Here is an 18,868-nt window from a genome sequence, read left to right as displayed (position 1 = left end):
TAGTATCAACCCGAGAACGGCATAGGATCACCGGTGATCTCGTATGAAACCCAATTCTCGAGCTGAATGGTGAAATACAATGTGAAATGAATTAAAAGATGGAAACTACCGCTGAAATTATGAAGCTTGACAGCAACTTGCGTTGGTAAGTTTACACTGGTTATTAAAGAGAATTGTCGTCTGGCGAGCTGATAACATCATTCTAGGGTTAAGAGATCACGACGATCGATTTAACGCTTACACGAAGAGGTTCTATTCTTATTTATCACGCGATCGAATTTCGGTGATTGTTCTCGTTAAGAAATTAATTATAAATTCGCAACAATCTCTCAACGATTAATAACACGGTAATTAAACGCTGAGGCACACACAGGTGTCCGTAGTTCGTTAATCAGAGTCGTTGGTTTCCTTCATCACTCGACTGATCCAGCGAACGTAGTTCGACAGTTTCGCGTATATTCCGAATTTCCCGCGTTTCCCACAGCCTTCGCCGAAACTGGTGATCCCGAAAATGGTCCACGGATGATCGGGTCTTTTGGGATCTCGACAGAGAAGCGGACCTCCGCTGTCACCGGCGCAAGAATCCATCTTTCCGCGTCGATATCCCGCGCAGAACATATTGTCAGTGATCCTGTAATCCATGTAAACGTCACGGCAGGCTTCGGAGGATACTATCGGTATCTGAAACGCAAATGAATGGTATTAATTATTTCCATCAGACAACAAACGATAGTTTAAGGATAATTTTTATTCATAGTTTCCTTTTAGCAGAATTTTTGACTTCACAAAAACTCTGAATTAGAATTCTTTGTTTGGTTACATCTGCGAAGATAAATTGTGCTTATGTTGGACGATACCTGAGCCTGATGCAAAACGTCGGTACCGAAGTCATCGGTGACTCGCGACTTTCCCCAGCCGATGATCGTGCACAGCTGATTGGCGGGTAAAGGTTGGTTAGGCGCTGGTAGACAAGCGATACCTCTCGACGGAGACGCGGTCAAACTGATTGGAAGGTGCAGCATCGCTATGTCATTGTCCACAGTGTCCGGGTCATATTCAGGGTGTACCTTGAATGAGTCTACCTGAATTTCGAAAGAAAAGATGTATTAGGAACGCTAGAATCTACTTTAAAAAATAAACACTCTATTTCTCTGAATCTGACTGGTGTTGAAGATTTACAAAATTCTATAGAAATGGGGCTCAATCGTGAAAAAGAATGATCGATATATTGGTGATTCTGTCGGGTTACGTGGTAAATATAACTTTTTAGATATAGGTATACTATTGACTGTAGTATTGTTGGAACTCTTGAATTTGTCAGTAATAAGTACCCTCATCTCCAGCTCCGTGCCTTCCTTCACAGTCAAATCGTGTTCCCCAATACGAACATAAAGACGCCTCCTGATGCAGTGTGCTGCAGTCAACACCCACCTTGGCGAGATCAGTGTACCTCCGCAAAAAGCTTCCTATAAAAATTCATCTATCAGTAAGAATGACAAATTATTGATATTTTAAACCATTAGAAATACATACATGAAATCTGTTCAATACTGCAACTTGCCAGGGCCAACTTCCCCGGGTTGCTGGACGTCCGCCTATAATTCTTGTGAAATACGAGAGCCGAGAATTCTTGTGGGTACTGGCAAGTCCACACTTCCAAGCATGAGAATTTTTTTCGGGGATGAAACTGTCGACGGTATTGGGGTTCAATTCGAATTCGTCCAATACCATATCTGTAAACGATTCAATGGATTGCTTTATTTACCGAAAATCAAGGAACGTAGAATTTGTTTAATTATTATTGGGCTTACCGTCACTGTCTTCTTCTTGGCTCCCACGGATCTTCCGATGGATCCATCTTTGGCAGAAGCTACCCTCCACGTAGCAATAGGCGCTCTCCCTTATTACGTCACGACCGCAAATTCCGGGCTTCTTGCACCACCTTCATAAAAAATTCGGTGAATAATTATCTATTCTCATACGATATTCGTTTTGTTTATAAGAAGTTTGAACTAGTTTTACCTGTGACGTTGAGTCGTGCACAGCCTTGTGCAAGGTGACCACTTGCTCCACTTCCCATAATGTCCCACAGACTTGTCCTTGACGTCTTTCCCCCTTCTTTCCCCTTGCCTGGGCTCGGCATCTTTTTTCGGTACCTGATGTAGTATAAAAATTGTTGAAAATTAATGTATAATAAATAATTGTTGAATCTGAAGGTTGAGGATATTAAAATTCCACCTGTACAACGTGAAACTTGTCCTTCCGTCGATGTCCCCGTCTCTGTCGTTGCTTGCATCGTCTCCATCTACCTTTTCTGTTGTGCTGACAGGTACGCTCCTCCTACGATTAAAAAATACATTTTATGTCATACTCGTTTTACCAGCAGTGAATTTAGAAATGAATTTTTTTTTTCCTAAACCCACCCTGTGTAGCGTGGTTCCACATTTCTTCTTCACTCGACACCTTCGAACGCGGTTCTGCGTGCAATGGCGGTCGCACACGGACCATTCGCTCCAGTTCGTGAAGAAGGACAATCTCGAGGACTCTGTAAAAAATAATTTCTCTCGATAATATAAATCAGTAATCGAAACGGAATGAGTTTTAAGTCAAAACAAAGTTCTGATATTCTTCTTCGTTTGTCGAACGATTTTACGAAAACTATTCCGTAATTAATAGCAGAATATTTTCAAAACTACTCACTGTTATTTGGTAATTGTTCCAGGACAGAGTCTCCGTCGAGCACGCGTACCCAGCTCGAATTATTGTTCCCGTCGGTCACGAGCGTCCTGTTCCCGCTCTAAAATTAGCACAAAGGCAGCCGTAATTAATCATTTACACCGCGACGACAGTTTCGAAGCGTGACTTTGCATATTTGTTTCTTAAAAAGCTGAAACCATTTCACGCTAGGGGGGGGGGGATCTAATAAAAAAATCCATCCTCGTTTATAAAAGTATCCGTGACAGTGGTCTCCAGACGCGGACAAGACATTAAGCACGAGGAAAAGTAATTCCGCCACGAAGTGCACGTCCGTCACGTAGGCAGATCGTTGCAAAAACGACCTGGGATTAACAGCTGCGAACCGAAGTAATGGACGCAGCACGCCTGAAGTGTTGCGTGGATTCCAATTGAACGCGTTAACGATGATTTTCGTAATTTGCGCAGTGGACACGCGTTATTAACGTCTGTAAACCGACGATCGTTTGATGGACACAAACAGGGCAGCCTGCCAACGCAACGCCGTACGAATTTACCTCAAACCTCGGGAAAATGTCTTTCGTGGATGGCAGCGATGACAGGTTCTACTTACTTGAGCAAATACTAGTAAAACAATTGGTTCCCCACGATTAACCGTGTAATAAGGTTATATAGTTTGAACAAATTATACGTCGAAAAAGTCTCCTAACCACAGGGTTTTTCTACTTCTTCGGGTCACAAGTCTCCCTAAAGTGAAAGGAACACTCATCCAATATAACTGGAAAAAAATACTGTGTTTTGCCGTTCTACTCGGAAAAAAAATCACTATCAAAAAATCATCAAAAGAACCCACGACAATCCACTAACAAACCCCAAGATTTCTCTTCTTTCACAAAGATACATTCTAACTCGAATGTCCCGTACTAATCACGTTTTCTCGAGTGGATTGCCGTTAGCAAAGAAGAATCGTCGCGAAAAAAAAACGCCTGCGCAATTACCCGGTCTTCAGGAAAGAGTTAATAGAGCAGCGTCTCAGCGAGAGGACGTCTCGAGTATCGCGTCCAGCATTCCTCCAAGGCTGTAACGTTCAGCACGCGACGGCGCTAAACTCAATTTGCTAGCTCGTAAATGGCATCGCGACGTAACCCACCTCGGTCGCTAATCATCCGTTACACAATGTCACCGTGTTCACGCGCGTAGGCACCGCGAAATCGCAGTCGTTCCTTCCCCGCCTCCGTGGCCCTATGAGAGAGGGTTCGAGTAGAGATCTGGCCGTTCGGTCGAAAGTGGAACTGGCACAGATCACACCCTCCGTCGAACGGCCCACACGTACCCTTATTATCCTAGACAATGGAAACGCGAAACACGGCGACCAGTTACCTCATCGAGGTCGGGCTGCTTGAGAAATCGGAGACTGAATGGAGAATGATGATAGTGAATATATATTGCGCACGCGATGGTCCAACAGAAACAGAACACCTAATTGTCTCCTTTAGATGGACGGATGAAAGAAAATTGTTAGGTCTCCTTTGATGTGTCTCTGTAATACGGATCATGGGCTGGATTTTTCTCTTTAATTAGGGTCCAATTTCAGTATTTGCATCGTTAGAGATTCTAAGTCCTCTAGGTCTGTTATTATCGGGAATATTAGTATCTTGATCCTTTTGGACTATTTTATTCGAGGGATTGTGGCATTTATGATAATAAGTGTAAATGGTTAACGTTTCTAAAAGTTCTTAGATTGTTGTAGATAATTCTATGAGGAGATACTCATTTATCAAGAAGAGATATTACTAATGTTGAAGAGAGGCTAAATATGTATTTTCTTTTCTCTCTGTTCAGAGATCGTAAAGCAAAGCCCGGTTCTACGACCTAAACGTGATAGATCGTTAGTTCGTTATAAACGAAAAATGATATTCGAGATAAACGGATACTCGATTTGTCGCTACAGACGCTAATGGGATGCGAGATCTCCAGAACGATGGATTTTACGGCGCCGGTCTTGTAAGTCGCGTTGAATTCATTTAAACGAGCCACGATAATTTTGTTGTTCCCCTCGAGTTTATGATCTGGTTGGCTCTCTACGGAGAGGAAACACGCGCGTCTTGAATCCACGGAGTCTGAGAGAGTTCAGGGTTAACGATGTTCCCGTATTGCACAATTAATTTCTCCACTGGTGCTATAAAAAGAAACAGGTTCCTCAGTCGATTCTCTTCCATAGTGTGCAAGTAGTTCACCGTCTCGAAGCACCTTTTTTCCAAGTAAATTCTAATTCTTCCTACGAACAGTAGGAAATGTTTTTCATGAATGCCACAATAAAATATATTCGAACGTTCTTTCGCTTCTAGGACAATTCCCGTGGGAACGAACGCCATATTGCGGGACCAAAAGACACTCTGCACTTAAGTACAGTTACCACGTGTACATAAACTACGAGCAAATGTGCCTAGGCCAGAGCACAGTCCAGGGACCCGGTGGAATGTGCCTTGGTAGGGTGCCGTTCAGGGATGCAGCGCATTGAATGCGAAACGGTATTAAACTTGCATACGTAATGCCTGTGAATCATTTGCGGCACAGCATTCAGGAATTCACTGTGAGCCGCGTCGAATGCGCAAGCCACCCCTTACGCGACACCGTCGGTCGATCTTCGTTAAAATTTTTCGAAATCTTTCGTCCGTGAACCACGTCTTCGATCGAGTGTATTCGACCAGCCACAGTCACCCTGCGTGCTTCATCCCTCGGAATTACTTCCCTTTTACATGGCACGCGGTTTTTGCGGGGGAAACAAGAAGATGCAAGGGCACCGCTGACTTCAGCTTAGTTTGGCCATGTCCACCATACCGCATACAAATTCCTGTTGTCTTCTACCTGTCTCCACAGGGAAGAGCCTGACTCCTCCTCTCCAGTACCTTTTTTCTTTGTTCACGCTGGCCACGGAAGAAGCGACAAATTGGGCCTCGGAGCAGAACGAGACGGGATTCTTTTCGAGTTTCGAGAGCTGGAACCCTGCTTTAGCAGCTTCTATCGAATTAACGTTGAAGATCCAAGGACACCTTTTGAGGATACATTCTCTACCAAGTGTTTTTGTAGTAAAATAAATCATGGTTACTATTTCAGAGTAAATATATTAATTTTTCCAAAGAATCACCATCAGATTCCAATAATCTATTTCTTGCAGTAGTAGGTAAAGGCCTGTCATCGTCAACAAAAAAGCGAAAGATGGCACACGAAGTAAATCAAAACGCAATACAAGAAATTTCAGAGAAAAAAGCCATGTATACCCTTATGGCCAGTACCGCCGAGAAACGATATTTTACGCGGCGGCAATTTAATCAAGATTCAACAAAGTGGCAATAAGGGAGTACATCAGCCGGTAACAACCTCCGCGAAGGGAGCAGTAACTGTATAAAGCATCCCATCTTAGGCGACCAAAAACCCGCGATGAAACCATTTTCGCCGGGACGTGCTCGACAAAGCAGAGCGACCCGCCGCAAAGAAGATCGGGCAAAAAAAGAGGATGGAGGAGGCGATGGTAGAAAAAACGGATTCTTGCGGACCGACGATGGAGAGGATGGGGTGGCCAGCCAGGAGAACCGTGCAGGCAACACATGCCGAAGAAGATGGATAAGGTTCGGAAGCAATGACATTCGTTTCGCGGGCTGACGCCCCGACTATACCGTAGATGGTAGCGCGGCCGGAGTGTCCAATGTCCGAAAATGGCCGGGGATTTCTTCGACTGGTGGACTACACCACGGATTTAATACGGACTTCTGGGCTCGATGGAACGCTGCTCGCTATGGCGAGATCCCGGTCTGATTTATGTTCCCCGTTTGCGCGCGCGCGATCCGAAGGCCAAGGTCCTCCGTCCACCTACTATGGTCAGGATGAAGTCTCGGGCCGCGGCGCGACATCGCGTAAATCCTGCCGCGTATGTCCGCTTCATGAGAATTCCGCGAATGAACGCCGCCGCGAGCGAACGTTTACTTCACTTTCTGTTCACGGTTCTTCGTCCAGGTGGGAGCAACAATCGCGAGACGGAACAACGGCTTCGAAATTGCCGGAACGTCTGGAGCTTGCCACTTGTCGACCGTAGAGACTTTGATTGGACAGAGAAATCTGGAATCTATTTCAGTTTTTTAATGAGCTTTGAAAGTTTTTTTTTGTTCTTGATAGTGTGTTGTACGATAAATCCTCGATGAGTATTTCGAAGGCTCCTCGGCACTGAACAATTGAATATTTCATAAACTACTGGCCGTATGCGGCTGAAAGAAATATCATTGGCTTCTGAATTCCAAACTCTAGCGCTTTGCTAAACCTTGTTGAAAAGTCAGCGTTACACCTGGGGACCTCTCCTGGTTAGTACTGAGGTGCCTTCGAACACTCATCCAGGATTTACTGTATGTATGCAACTAAATCTTCTCCCGTATCGAATGGTTAAATCACTTCCGGCATGGATGAGTATTTGGATGAGGAATGAGGTAACCGTTAAGTGGAAATAGATTTCGTGCTCCTCCTTAAAGGCCTAATGGTCTTTCAATCGTGACGACACGGTCAGAAGAGCATCGGGAAGGTCGTCGTCATAATGTTCCGCGCGATGTTGCACGGATCTCTTTACGCTTATCCCGTCCGCGACGATTCAGCGGAACGAGCTCGTCATGCAATGCTCGTCTCTTCCGCGAAGACTTCGAGCGTTTTGCGAAAGAACGCGCTCGGCCCCGAACGACGCTTCGAGATTCACGATCCGTGGGTCGACTGATCTAAACGATCCGTTGTGTTGGCCTGTCACGTGTGCGCGGTCATTAGACGACTCGAGTATATCGTCTTAATTCTTAAGCCTTTTCAGAACTTGAAAAGAGGCAATAAAATAGATTTCCCCGATTATACTGATATACTTTTAAAAGAGACAATAAAATATATTTCCCTGGTTATGAAATAGATTGAAGTCTGATCTCAAGTCGTGCAATTTATATTCTTCCCGTTTCGTGAGAAGTAATTGCAAGTGGGAGGAGCAACTTGGAACAGTCGATTGATTTCACTCCCACTGACAAAGCACTTCACAAACATCAGTACCTTCCAGTAATCCCAAGTGATGGATCGGTCATATCAGTTTTCTCAGAAGTAACTGAGCGATCGGTTGTATTAATTGAAACGTTTTTCCCGTATTATACTCAGAAAGCATAGCCGTAAGTGTCCGTGGCCCAAAATAAAGCATCGCAACCTCTACAATTTGCCTGAACCCGAGGTGAAATGCACGAAGATCGATCGTCAGAACCAGTCCTACCTCCGCGGACCTTCTATTTACAAGATTACAAGGGGATCTACGGGGACTCCCACAGCCACCGGGGGCGACATCCAGCAGCAGATTTACACTGAAAAACGATAACCCGAAACCGTTGCGCTGTTCCCGGTCCCTATCCCCGCCTTAACATGCCACGTGTCGGAAGAACGTCGGTGAACAAGAACTCCCACGGAATTTATTGCTGGCAACGGTAGCGGTCCTGCTTGTTTATCGTGTATACAGTATACACCCAACGGAACCACCACGTGCATCTCTCTCTTTCGCCCGTGTGTAATATCTTAATGCCGTGATGAGATCATCGCGTGATTTACTGTCTCCCTTGTACGATGAGGAGCACACACGACGGCGATTGTCCGCCCACTTGTGCGCAGAATCTAATGAAACGGTGTGTACCCCGGCCGACTTGTTACTTTCCTGTTCCCCCCGGTGTGCTTTGCGAAACGGATGCGACCAATGAAACTCAGTTCCGCGGCGAGGAGTGGCCGAGTGTGCCTGTCCCCGTGTATCAGCTCGGGGGAAAAAAAAAACTCCCTATATTGCCGTGTGCGCATTGTGTCCGAGATTAGAGTCCGATCGCCGAGTTTAAATTAGAATCATTGAACACACCGAGACGCCTGAGGCTTCATGTCGCGATGAACTTCGCCTCTACAGAGATTGCTTGACCTCGTTGAAGGGAATCGAGGTAAAAATAGGCGTCTTCCCTCCCCACCGTGAGATACCACCCCGCGTGTATTTATTTTCCCCGTCGCCGACCCTATCTGGCTACCGTTCGTCTTCGCCCGTTTCGAGAAACGTTTCTTTAAACGAGCACAGTTTTAGTCGATTCCGAGGAAACATCGCGTCCATTCGACTCTGTGATCACTCGATTAAAAATAGAGATGGTATTGTAAACATTTACCTTGCGAGTGAAAGGGATTTCGGAATTTGTTCGACAATTAACGATTGCAACTGGGTCGTTTCTCGATCTACCCGAGCTATGAGGAAGAAATCGCCGATAATAGTTACGTAACGCAGCGAAAAACAAGACAAATCGCTGACAGACCCGCGTATACGAGTGGCATCCATCGATTAACGTTCGACGGCCGATCAGAGGTATCTCGGGATCGCGTATGGCCGGCGAACGAGATGATAATTAATTCGTCGGTGGTTCTGCCTTGTACCATAGGTTCGCTCGATTTCGCTACAGCCGTTCCAGCGACGCTTCGAACTTCGCGTTCCAGAAGGAGCCGCTATTTCTGGCCTGGGGTATTAACGAGCCTTAATTCGCGGGATTAGTTCGAGGCTCGGAAGAGGCTCGAACCGTAAAGCGCTGCGCCGTCGCAATGGCTCGAAGGGACCAAGCCACCCCGAGAGTATAATCACACCTGGCTGTGCGTTTTTCAAACAGCGAACGCCGTTAAACGGCACCTGTCCCCTCTTTTTTTCTACCTCGGACGAACGACGTTCGACTTCGTGGTTTACTGCCGAGGGTTATTTGCGGATCGGGCACATCTTCATCGTCGTGCTACAGCATTGGCCGTAGCATTGCTCTTCATTAGACCAGGCAACAGTTGCACACGCGTCGAATGATTCGAAAGACGAGCAGGTACAGGCGACGAATGATACTACGCGCGCACTAAAGCATCCAGTTTAGTGCATCGTGAAGCGAGAAGAGGCTGTCCTCGCAGAAGTTGATCGTCCCTTCGTCCGGGGATCTAGAATCAACTGATTTATAGTTGCTTATGAAACTGTGGGGACGTTTTTCTAGAAGAAAAATACACGAAGAATTGCAGGGGTTTTCTTAACGTTTCTTTCATTCGAGCAAGGAGTACAGGAAGTCATCGATGACTGTTCGAAGCCTGTAAGCACTGAGTGTTCAGACGTCATCCCCACTACTGGGCGCTTGACTTCCACGGGAGACTTCTCCAGTGGTGGGGATGACGCCTGAACACTCATCGATAATTTCCTGTAATATTTATAGGTATTGAACGAATTCAATATTAGGGGTTGCATTTGCGAGGGATCATTTAGTGTTTCCTGGTTTATCTCGACAAACGACTCGACCAAAGCTGTGGCCCCTGGATTATCTGCTCCTATTACAGGAACAAGAAATTAAAACTTCGTTTTATCGGGTGTTAATCCTCCGGAGCACCATCTGCAGCACTTTCATCAGACACAGAATTTCTTCCCCTAGCGTCGTCGTCTGTTCGTTAAACAGTCGTAGATAGGGACTAAAAGTGGCACATCGTACGATTTTCATCGTATAACACCGGAGTGGAACTGGGAAAGGCTGAGCGTTCCCTTTGGCACCCCGTGGAGATTCCTTCTCCCACGGGACCGCTCCAAGGCAGCTCGATTAGCTTCTTACTGCGTATCGTGACGACTATCGCGTGGAATTTCAGCCCGTTGCGGGGCAGGAAGTATGTTAACCTCGCGGTGGGCAAAAAGTTGTCGTCGCGACGGGGAGGATTGAAAGGGGGCACGAAGGGAGGACGGCCAGGACGAAGAGGACGAGTAGAAACGCCGGCGTATACTCGGCGGAACAAATACAGTGTGTTCGTGAAACGTCATCGAGATGTCGAACAACAGGGTTCTTCGAGCGTTCATTAACTTTTTTCTTTTAATACACTTGGTCTGTGATCCTTGAACTATTTTTTAACCTTAAGCTCGATGAACAGGAAACAGGAGGCATAAATCCTGAACAAAATTCCATTAAAAGAAATAATTGAATACCTCGTACCTTGGATTCTAATCCTACTCAAGAAATTTGTGATGTATTGTAGTAAGTTTTCTGATCGTTCCGTAACTCAACAATACAAAGTTCAATAGAATTTTGAAATATACAGCAAATACAAAGTTCATTAATTTTTTGTACGAATCGGCAAATTAATTTTGTACGCGACAAGGATATTATTTACTGACTTGAACGGATCCCAAGAAAGTCACCGTGTTTATTCTACAAACTATACAGTTCTTCTGGACGGTGTCCTGACGATCGAGAGCCGTTCCCGTTCGCTCGGTCTCGAAGAGCTCCGTGAATCGTTGGGACGCTTCGCTCTCACCCCCTCCGCCTGTCGCTTTTCCTCCTCGTTTCTTTTTCGTATTCCGCGCGATCGCCATTCCATTGTCTCGTACGCGGAGAAACGGTCAGCGTGCGATTAGAATTCTGCGCCTGGTCTCGGAGCGAGATCGGGGAAACAGATTCTTCGTCGCGCTGTTAGTCGGTTAACGATTCCAACTGTACCCGTCTCGAAGTGACGGGGAAAAGTTGATTTATCGAGAAGAGGAAATTTGCATACTATGTTTTCCTCATGTTTACGGATTTCTTTCGACCGAAAAAAATTATAAATTACCTTTGCTTGTTCAAAGGTTGTGACAGATCGAGTATCTGATCGTGACGGAAGTAACGTTAATGAAATGGGGCGTGTCGTTTATTCCCAAGGGGTCGATCCATTAGAAAGTTCGTTTTCGATTGGCGCGAACATTTTCGATTCGACGGGATCGTGGACAGGGAGAAATCGGTATTGGTAACCGGTGCACGTGACATTGTACCTTTACTTAGGGGGTTTAGCAATCGTTCTGCAACGAGTGGAAACCTATCGGAACAAGTTATTCCGGTATAACTTGCCCGCATACAAAGAACTGTCCCCATTAATATTGTGTGTATTAAATACAACTCGTTTTCTGCCCGTCGGCCGATTTAACGATTCCCGCGAATCGGATATCCCGATGTTTACCAAACCGAGTTTGTTTTGCCGTGCTCGTTCAGCCTCGAAGAACCGTCTTTCTCTTTTCGAATCTGCGGTCAATGGTTTGAGTTATCGATCTCATTAGTACCTAATGTTGCCCTCACTTATCTACGGCTACTATCACTTGTTTTACGAGTTCCCTCTGAAAAATCACGTGATACGAATGATCACCGACGGTGTGCGCCACGATTTTTGTAAACCAGCCTCGAAAGTGGACACCAAAAATTTATACAAACCGTGACACCCGTTATCTTCTCGTGCTGTACCGGTAGACAAATAACATTTATCATTCGTGTATCGAATAGTTTCTCTCGAAAAGTTCAGGTCAACCGTCTCTTACTAGGACCGTATCGAAACACCTTTTAGAACGAATATCTTGTCATAACAGACATTGAGAGGAGACACTTAACTTGTAGTGCCTAAAAATGACTTTACCGACAATAATAAAAATAACGCGTCAATGTCGTGTGACCTAATAACACAAAGATTGTGCCGAATCTGCGCCAGTGTGGCCGGAACAAAATCGCCGAAACGAGACTTGTAACTCGTCCGATGTCAGAGTTCGAAGTAGATCTGGATAATGGACATTCATTTCAGTTTGCAATTGGCCTCAACGTTTCGTGATTAGCCAAGTCCAAATGCAATACCAGAGATCGTTCAAGGACACCGAACAATTCCCTCTTTATCATTAACTATGATCAACCGACCAATGTGGTCATTAATGACCGTTAATCGAACTATAAAGCTTCGAGGGTGCTCCGAAATAAAGAATCGCCATGGTTATTAATCTTCAACGTCAGAAGTACCATCACCGTAATCCACTCTGCGAGTCTCCGCATTGTCTCAACGCTGAGACCATCTCGTCTGGATAGCGGTAAATTATTCCGTCGATCCCGGCACGCTAATAGAATAACAGACAAGAGGACCTCTGTGAATCCCTCGCGACAGGAAGTTTCGCCGCGGGGTGTCCAAGAGGGCGGCAAGAGTTCGCCTTCGCGTACACCCGGGGTCAGCCGCCATTTTTCCGCTGCTGGATAGTCACCGACGGGACACGTCATCTTTCTTTCGTCGCGCCTACATGGTACTCACCGACAGACAACTATTAATTAAAGAATAACTTGAACGTTTGTAAGAGATAGTAGATAATCTACTCTTCGCGTTTTTCAAGAGAATAATCTATCAACTGTGTCATTTTTCATCGAAAAACAACGGATTCGGTTCTACCATGATATATCGTTAATGATCGAGACTGGTGTATTAATCAAGGGACATTGGATGATGTATTGAGTATATCCTAGATATTAGGTTTGTTTGAATGAAGGTTAATAGAATTCAAAAGTGAATACCCACTAGTTTGGACTGTCAGTCCTTCACAAAATCAACAGGATACTCTGCATGCATAAACTGCCAGAAAATGTAAGAATGAAAATGAATTAAGGTTTTGTTTTACCAAAGCGACTCCTGAATTGAGTCATGCACACCACGGAACGCACTCTGTACATTTGATTGTACTCTTAGCAGTCACATATGGGTATCGTCCCCTCAAATATTCTACAGAAACGACCATCCACTCCACGGCCATTCCCACGTATACTTTACGATAACAGTACGCCGAACAGCGGGAAAGGAAGAAGCATCGGTCCAACATCTGTCCGCTATCTGTGCGTCTGACCAAGTATCGAAACATAAATTGGCCTGTTAGTCCAGATAAGGGACGAACTCAAATAAATGCTTATCCTTTATCCGAACACACTCGTCCTCCTCCGCCCCTATTTTTCCCCGTTCTGGATGGTTCTTCATACAGGGATTTCTGACGTGACGAGCTATATCGTGTTTACCGGTTTGGTGGTCGTCCACGGCTGCGAATCCGGCGCGTTTGATAACCGGCGGTAACCGCCAGTTTCCCGCGGATTTACGGTCCGTGGGGGGACGCGATCCCGTGTCCGTTTGCACACGAAAACACCGCGATCGAGACAGAAACGACATCCTAAATATAAACCACGACTGCCGTGGTTCGCGGGAAGATGTTATCGGGACCATCGGAACCGGAGGAACGAAAAAGTTCGGTGTAAGTGTCGTGCTCGAATGCCGTCGGTCTTTGATGTCCCCTGGGGTCTGTGGGTGGTAACCTGAGAGCTGCAGCTGCGAATTCTGAACACGAATACATTCTGTGCCGTTATTTAACAGGGATAACTTGACAGTTTTTAATTGTACGAACTTTAGTGGAGAGGAAGGCGAAGATGAATAGGTGGACGTTTGAAGTAGTAGATGAGACGAGAAAACGGATAGAACTTGTGAAGATCGTTTATAGAAAACTTCCACGTGATTGGAAATTCTAACTTCATTCTTTGCTACAATCTCAGCTAAAATAATTATCAACGATTAGAAGTACGTTGTGAAATCTTTGGACAGAGTTTATAGATTTTGTTCGGTAGAATGGAATTAGTTACAGCATCAGTTCCCAGACTGTTTAGACCCGTATTTTGTGAGCTTCACCGGATGTCTCAGAGCGATAATTCGACCCAATATTATTACGGTCCGTGGAGGATCCGTTATTTCAGACTCTTAAGCAATTTCACACACGCCAGAAAGGATCCTGGAATGCAGGATCGTCGGGAATTCGAAGATAGCCGCTAAATGAAATTATAGTAATTACCACGGGCAGCATAGCCGAACCAGAGTTTCTCCGCTTAGGATTGCGTCGGTATTACTAGGTTCGTGTCTACACAATGCTTTATCGTACGACCCGGTCTCCTCGAGGCTTTCCGTGATCCTCTAAACTACCCACTAAACGGCACATGGCCAATTTCTGCCCGATGAATCGGCACAAATTGTCTGGCATTTGCGGAAGAACATTGTTCCGTTGATCTGGACAAGTGATGATCGGCGCTTCCACGGAACTGGTTCCTAAACACGTGCCTACAGGCTCGTCTAGGAATTCTATTTGTGGGTTTATTGCCGGCGCGTAAACGTTCCGTCGACTTTAATCTCGGCCTAATAGGGCGGAATACTTGTCACGAAACTGGTAGAACGGGATCGATTCCGATTCCACTGACGAAACGGATAAAATGTGTATTCCACAGAATTGAATGCGTAACATTACTGACTTCGACATTAGACTACTATATTCTCGCAAGAATGTAACCGTGATAACAACACTTAATGTCATTAATTAACAGTGGTTTAATCGTTTATATCTTCTGTTGAATAGGGATCCCCTTTTCAGCCAGAAAAAAAGTAAGTTTTGTATAGCACCTAACTCTAGCGTGAACTTTCACCGTAGAACTTACACAATCGCTACGAATCCTGTTACAGCTATTAATAGCTATCATAAAGGCATGAATTAAAAAAGATTCTCACAGATGATGATCGTAGGTAAAACTCATAACTTGAATTACCATTTTTCTCTCCAACAATTCCTTTATCACGTATCCATTGATATTTGAGTCATTCTGTACGCTTCTCAATCGAAACTCGCGTGAAAAGGAACCCCGAGAGGCTAGAAGGATTAACCATACAAATTCTGTTCGCGAGTGTAAAATCCACACACTCATCGATCACCAAGCAATTTCGCGGGACGTCGAGTCGCTGCGACGAATGAAATTACACACTGCGCGCGTCGGCGGAAAAGAACGCGACGGCGGCGAGCGACGCGACGGTTAAATGCACATTTTTAGTTTTCCATTAGGTGCTCGTCTTGCGTGTCGTGCATCTCTGTTCGCCGAATTCGTAGCAACGTGTGCAAACTGCGCGCGTCTACCTTTATTGTTTTTCAACCCTCGCGTGGTTCCTTTCCTTTTCTTACCGTTGCATTTAACCCTTTCGTTCCCACTACAGCTATTAGTATCGTATTTTTTCATATCTCTGAGTGTGTAATAGTTTTTTCCTAGTCATGTATGGATGGTGCAACTCACTTTAACCCAGATAGCACATGACGCCTTGAAGACCTCCATTTTACTGCTATTTTAAGTCTAAGACGCCTTTAAGCCGTCTTCAAGGCGTTATTGGGCGTCATGTGCGATCTGAGAACACGCATTCAGAAGTTTATCAATAAAATAAAACATTATTGTCCCTTGTATCTTTGTAATTGTTAAATATCTTGGGAATGAAAGGGTTAAGCAAAACGGTCCAAGAAGTATCGAGATCACGCAGCCGATAAATATCGAAATTACGGCGCATTAGGCGCACGTAATATCCCCTCCTGTCCCGCCAAACGATTTTACGATCCACCAGATCGATCTGCCTCGGTTCTCCCGGTTCGGTAACTCGACTCTCGGCGGGGGACCAATAGTATCGCGGCCATAAACGGGAAACACGTCGAAACCGTGAAAAGAATTGTCGGGTCCCACCAGTGTATCCAGCCGAGACGAAACTCTCTTTCGTTTAACGACGTCCCGGATTGCTCTTAATCTTCGCGAAAAGTATGGTTCTCGCCGGTCTGCGGGTATCTTGTCTTTAATTAAACAGATTAATATGCGTTCAGATAGGGCTACCTCGTTCCCGTGATTTGCAGAACTCCTTCTTTTTTTCTCTCTCTCTATCTCTCTCGCCCCCCGTGGTATTCATTAATATTTTACCCTGGGATGATTGCACAATTACGCGTGCACCGATGTGGAAACGATACGTTGACTTGAATTTCTTTGATCGAGAGTGAAATTAAAACAAATCGGGGACAAGTCGAGAACTAAAATAATTTTTTATAAACAGCTGTTACTGTTCCTAATACATCACATGCGTATCTACGTAAGGAAACGTCTTGATCATGAATTATTGGCAACAAATATTTCTTTCGATCGTACCCTACCGACCAATAGTATGGGACCAGAGTTCATGTTTGATGGAACAGTAACTCATTACTAGACTACGGAAGTTTATGACAGTTCAGTTTCAGACACGAATATCTAAAAATTAAAATGGCATAGAATTTTGAATTTTTTACTAGAGGCTTTACTACCCACGTAATAACACATAAATAGTACACAACGTTATTAAAATCTTTCTTCCGTTTTCCAAGTTAAGGGATGCTACATATAAATGCATAAACATCCGCAGTCTAATAAAATCGTTTCCAATCAGTCTTATTATCTCATTCTATTAAATCTTCGTAGAATGTTTCCCCCGTTCATTAATTAGCAAATCCGGTTCCACATTCTTGCCCAGAAAATTAGCACAGTACATAAAACAACGAGTGATTCATATTTCACCATGCTGTCACAACCAAAAGGTGGTCGATAAACATGTATCAAACGTACTCACCACAGTGTCATCGGCGCAAACGGCGGTCCCGATGGTTAGAACAAGAACGAAGAGGGCCGCGGCGGCGTTCGGTCGTGGCAGCCGGGCGATCATGCCCGGTGAATCGTTGCCTCCCAGTGGGGGCAGCCAGCGCAGACAGTTCGACGACGTCGAGGACGTGCTCGACGACGAAGCGGGCCGGTGCTCCTGTCGCGGATGCATCGCTTCATGATGATCGCGACGTGCCGCGTGCTCGTCCCTCCGTGTGTACTCCCGTCGACGGAACACGCAAGCAGCTACGTTTTCTCGTTTCCACCAGCAGCCTCGTCTCTCCGTCCGTTCCTCTTCGTTACACGAGTGTGTTCCCTTCAGCCCCCGTGGCTGAAGATTCTATGTGCGTGAACTCGCGTACCGACACACACACACCGGGGCTCTATAAATACGGCCGCGACTCGCGCGCGAAGAATTTCAAACAACCGCGCGCCGTAAAACACCATGAGTGGAAGAACTTGGCCTCGAGTAGAGGCTAAACTCGCTCCCCCCGGTGTGACGATGGTAGAGCATCATCCACGAAGACGACGACAGCTACGGGCGTTTTAACGCGATCCCTCGAGGACTTGGTTTCCTGGATTTCCCTTCGGGTTACAAACGCTGAAACCATCGATCAGAATCAGAACTGTTATTTAACCCTTTTTCCGGATGCCTGCGGTCCAAGCTCGCGTTCAATGGGGCTAATTTCGTGGGCCGGATAATCAACCGGTGGCGGCGGAGACTCTGCGGTGATGGACGCGTATCGGTGGTTCCGAGGGATCGGCTCGTCGCGCGTGACCCGTTGATGGACTTACGCGAACTTTGCGAAAGTAATTTCGTCGAGGTTGATTGTTATAGAGAGATTCTTTGGTCGGGTTTGATTGGTTTGAGTTTTAGGAAAAAAGGATTGACTAAATTTTTATGGGTAGACAATTTTTTACCTTGCTTCATACGGGTTAATTAAACCGAGGGGATACTATTTCTCGCGATGTGTTCGTTTACACGGTCGCCGAGGACCTTGATAAGCAATCAGGTACAGTTCCCTGCTAATTGCGCGAATGAGCCCGACAACTCGGAAATTGTTACGGATCAACGACAAGTAGAATGAGAATGCCACGACCACTGTAATTCACTGGCATTTACTTTTCTTTTCCTTTTTTTCCCTTCCAGTTTCAATAGGTGATCCCGATGAGATAAATGTCAGGCTACTGACTTACGATAGCCTTGACTCAAGGCGGATACGAGATTAAACCGGGCAACGATTCCGTACAGAGACCGTAAAACCAGCGTGCAGAGACGATCGATAAGCGGTTGGAATCGATGAATCGGGCGGAAGTAGTCGGGTGTGTAGGATTACAGTAGGAGGATCGCGCGAGAAATGGTCGAGAGTGGGATATATGTACAGGTGGCGAGGCACGTTCCCTCGGAAAAAGGTACACCAGGATATTATATGAGCCTCCACGCAAAGTAGTATACGTTACGTTGCCGATTCTTTATGTAACACCGCGAAAGTGGATACGATTCACGGCTGGCGTGTCTCTCCTGTTTCATCGGGGAACGGACTATCGAGCCCTGGTCACGAGATATCGAACTCCGCTAAAGTTCCGTAATAAAACTTACCCCGTGCACTGTGTTCGTCCTCTTTCACAGCGTGACAAACAGCTTGAAGATACGCAGACACAACAATTTTTCAAGGTCGTGATGAGACAATGGTCTCAGTTATTTTTCTTGACGTTCACCACCTTAATTTCGCTGTGTAGTGTACAATGGACGGAGATCGAAAACTGGGCACCAGGTATTCGACAGGGAAACGTCAGCCACGCGATCGTTCCCTTCGACTGTCTAACGTCTCAGCGAGCTCTCAGCTCGAGAGAGCATGGAA

At 45.6% G+C, this 18,868-nt stretch overlaps 1 protein-coding gene across 1 annotated transcript; it reads right to left on the bottom strand.

Moving 5' to 3' along the window:
* Positions 1-141: 141 nt before the first annotated feature.
* Positions 142-17,178, bottom strand: LOC107187761 (venom prothrombin activator porpharin-D). Its single transcript, XM_015575926.1, has 10 exons — positions 16,978-17,178; positions 2,701-2,797; positions 2,424-2,545; positions 2,239-2,340; positions 2,023-2,156; positions 1,812-1,942; positions 1,534-1,733; positions 1,332-1,466; positions 858-1,082; positions 142-681 (listed from the first exon to the last, which is right to left on the bottom strand). The coding sequence occupies exons 1-10, from the start codon at positions 17,176-17,178 to the stop codon at positions 388-390; spliced, it is 1,641 nt and encodes a 546-aa protein (XP_015431412.1). The 3' UTR covers positions 142-387.
* Positions 17,179-18,868: the final 1,690 nt, after the last annotated feature.

Source organism: Dufourea novaeangliae, unplaced genomic scaffold, assembly GCF_001272555.1.
Source record: "Dufourea novaeangliae isolate 0120121106 unplaced genomic scaffold, ASM127255v1 scaffold101, whole genome shotgun sequence".
Classification (NCBI taxonomy): Eukaryota; Metazoa; Arthropoda; class Insecta; order Hymenoptera; family Halictidae; genus Dufourea; species Dufourea novaeangliae.
This window is presented reverse-complemented; position numbering and strand designations above follow the sequence as displayed.

Coding starts and splice junctions, on each gene's coding strand:
- LOC107187761 (XM_015575926.1), bottom strand. CDS start 17,178: ATGCATCCGCGACAGGAGCACCGGCCCGCTTCGTCGTCGAGCACGTCC. Junction 1,943..2,022: donor TGCACGACTCAACGTCACAG/GTAAAACTAGTT, acceptor TTTTTTATGAAG/GTGGTGCAAGAAGCCCGGAA. Junction 1,734..1,811: donor CCAAGAAGAAGACAGTGACG/GTAAGCCCAATA, acceptor AATCGTTTACAG/ATATGGTATTGGACGAATTC.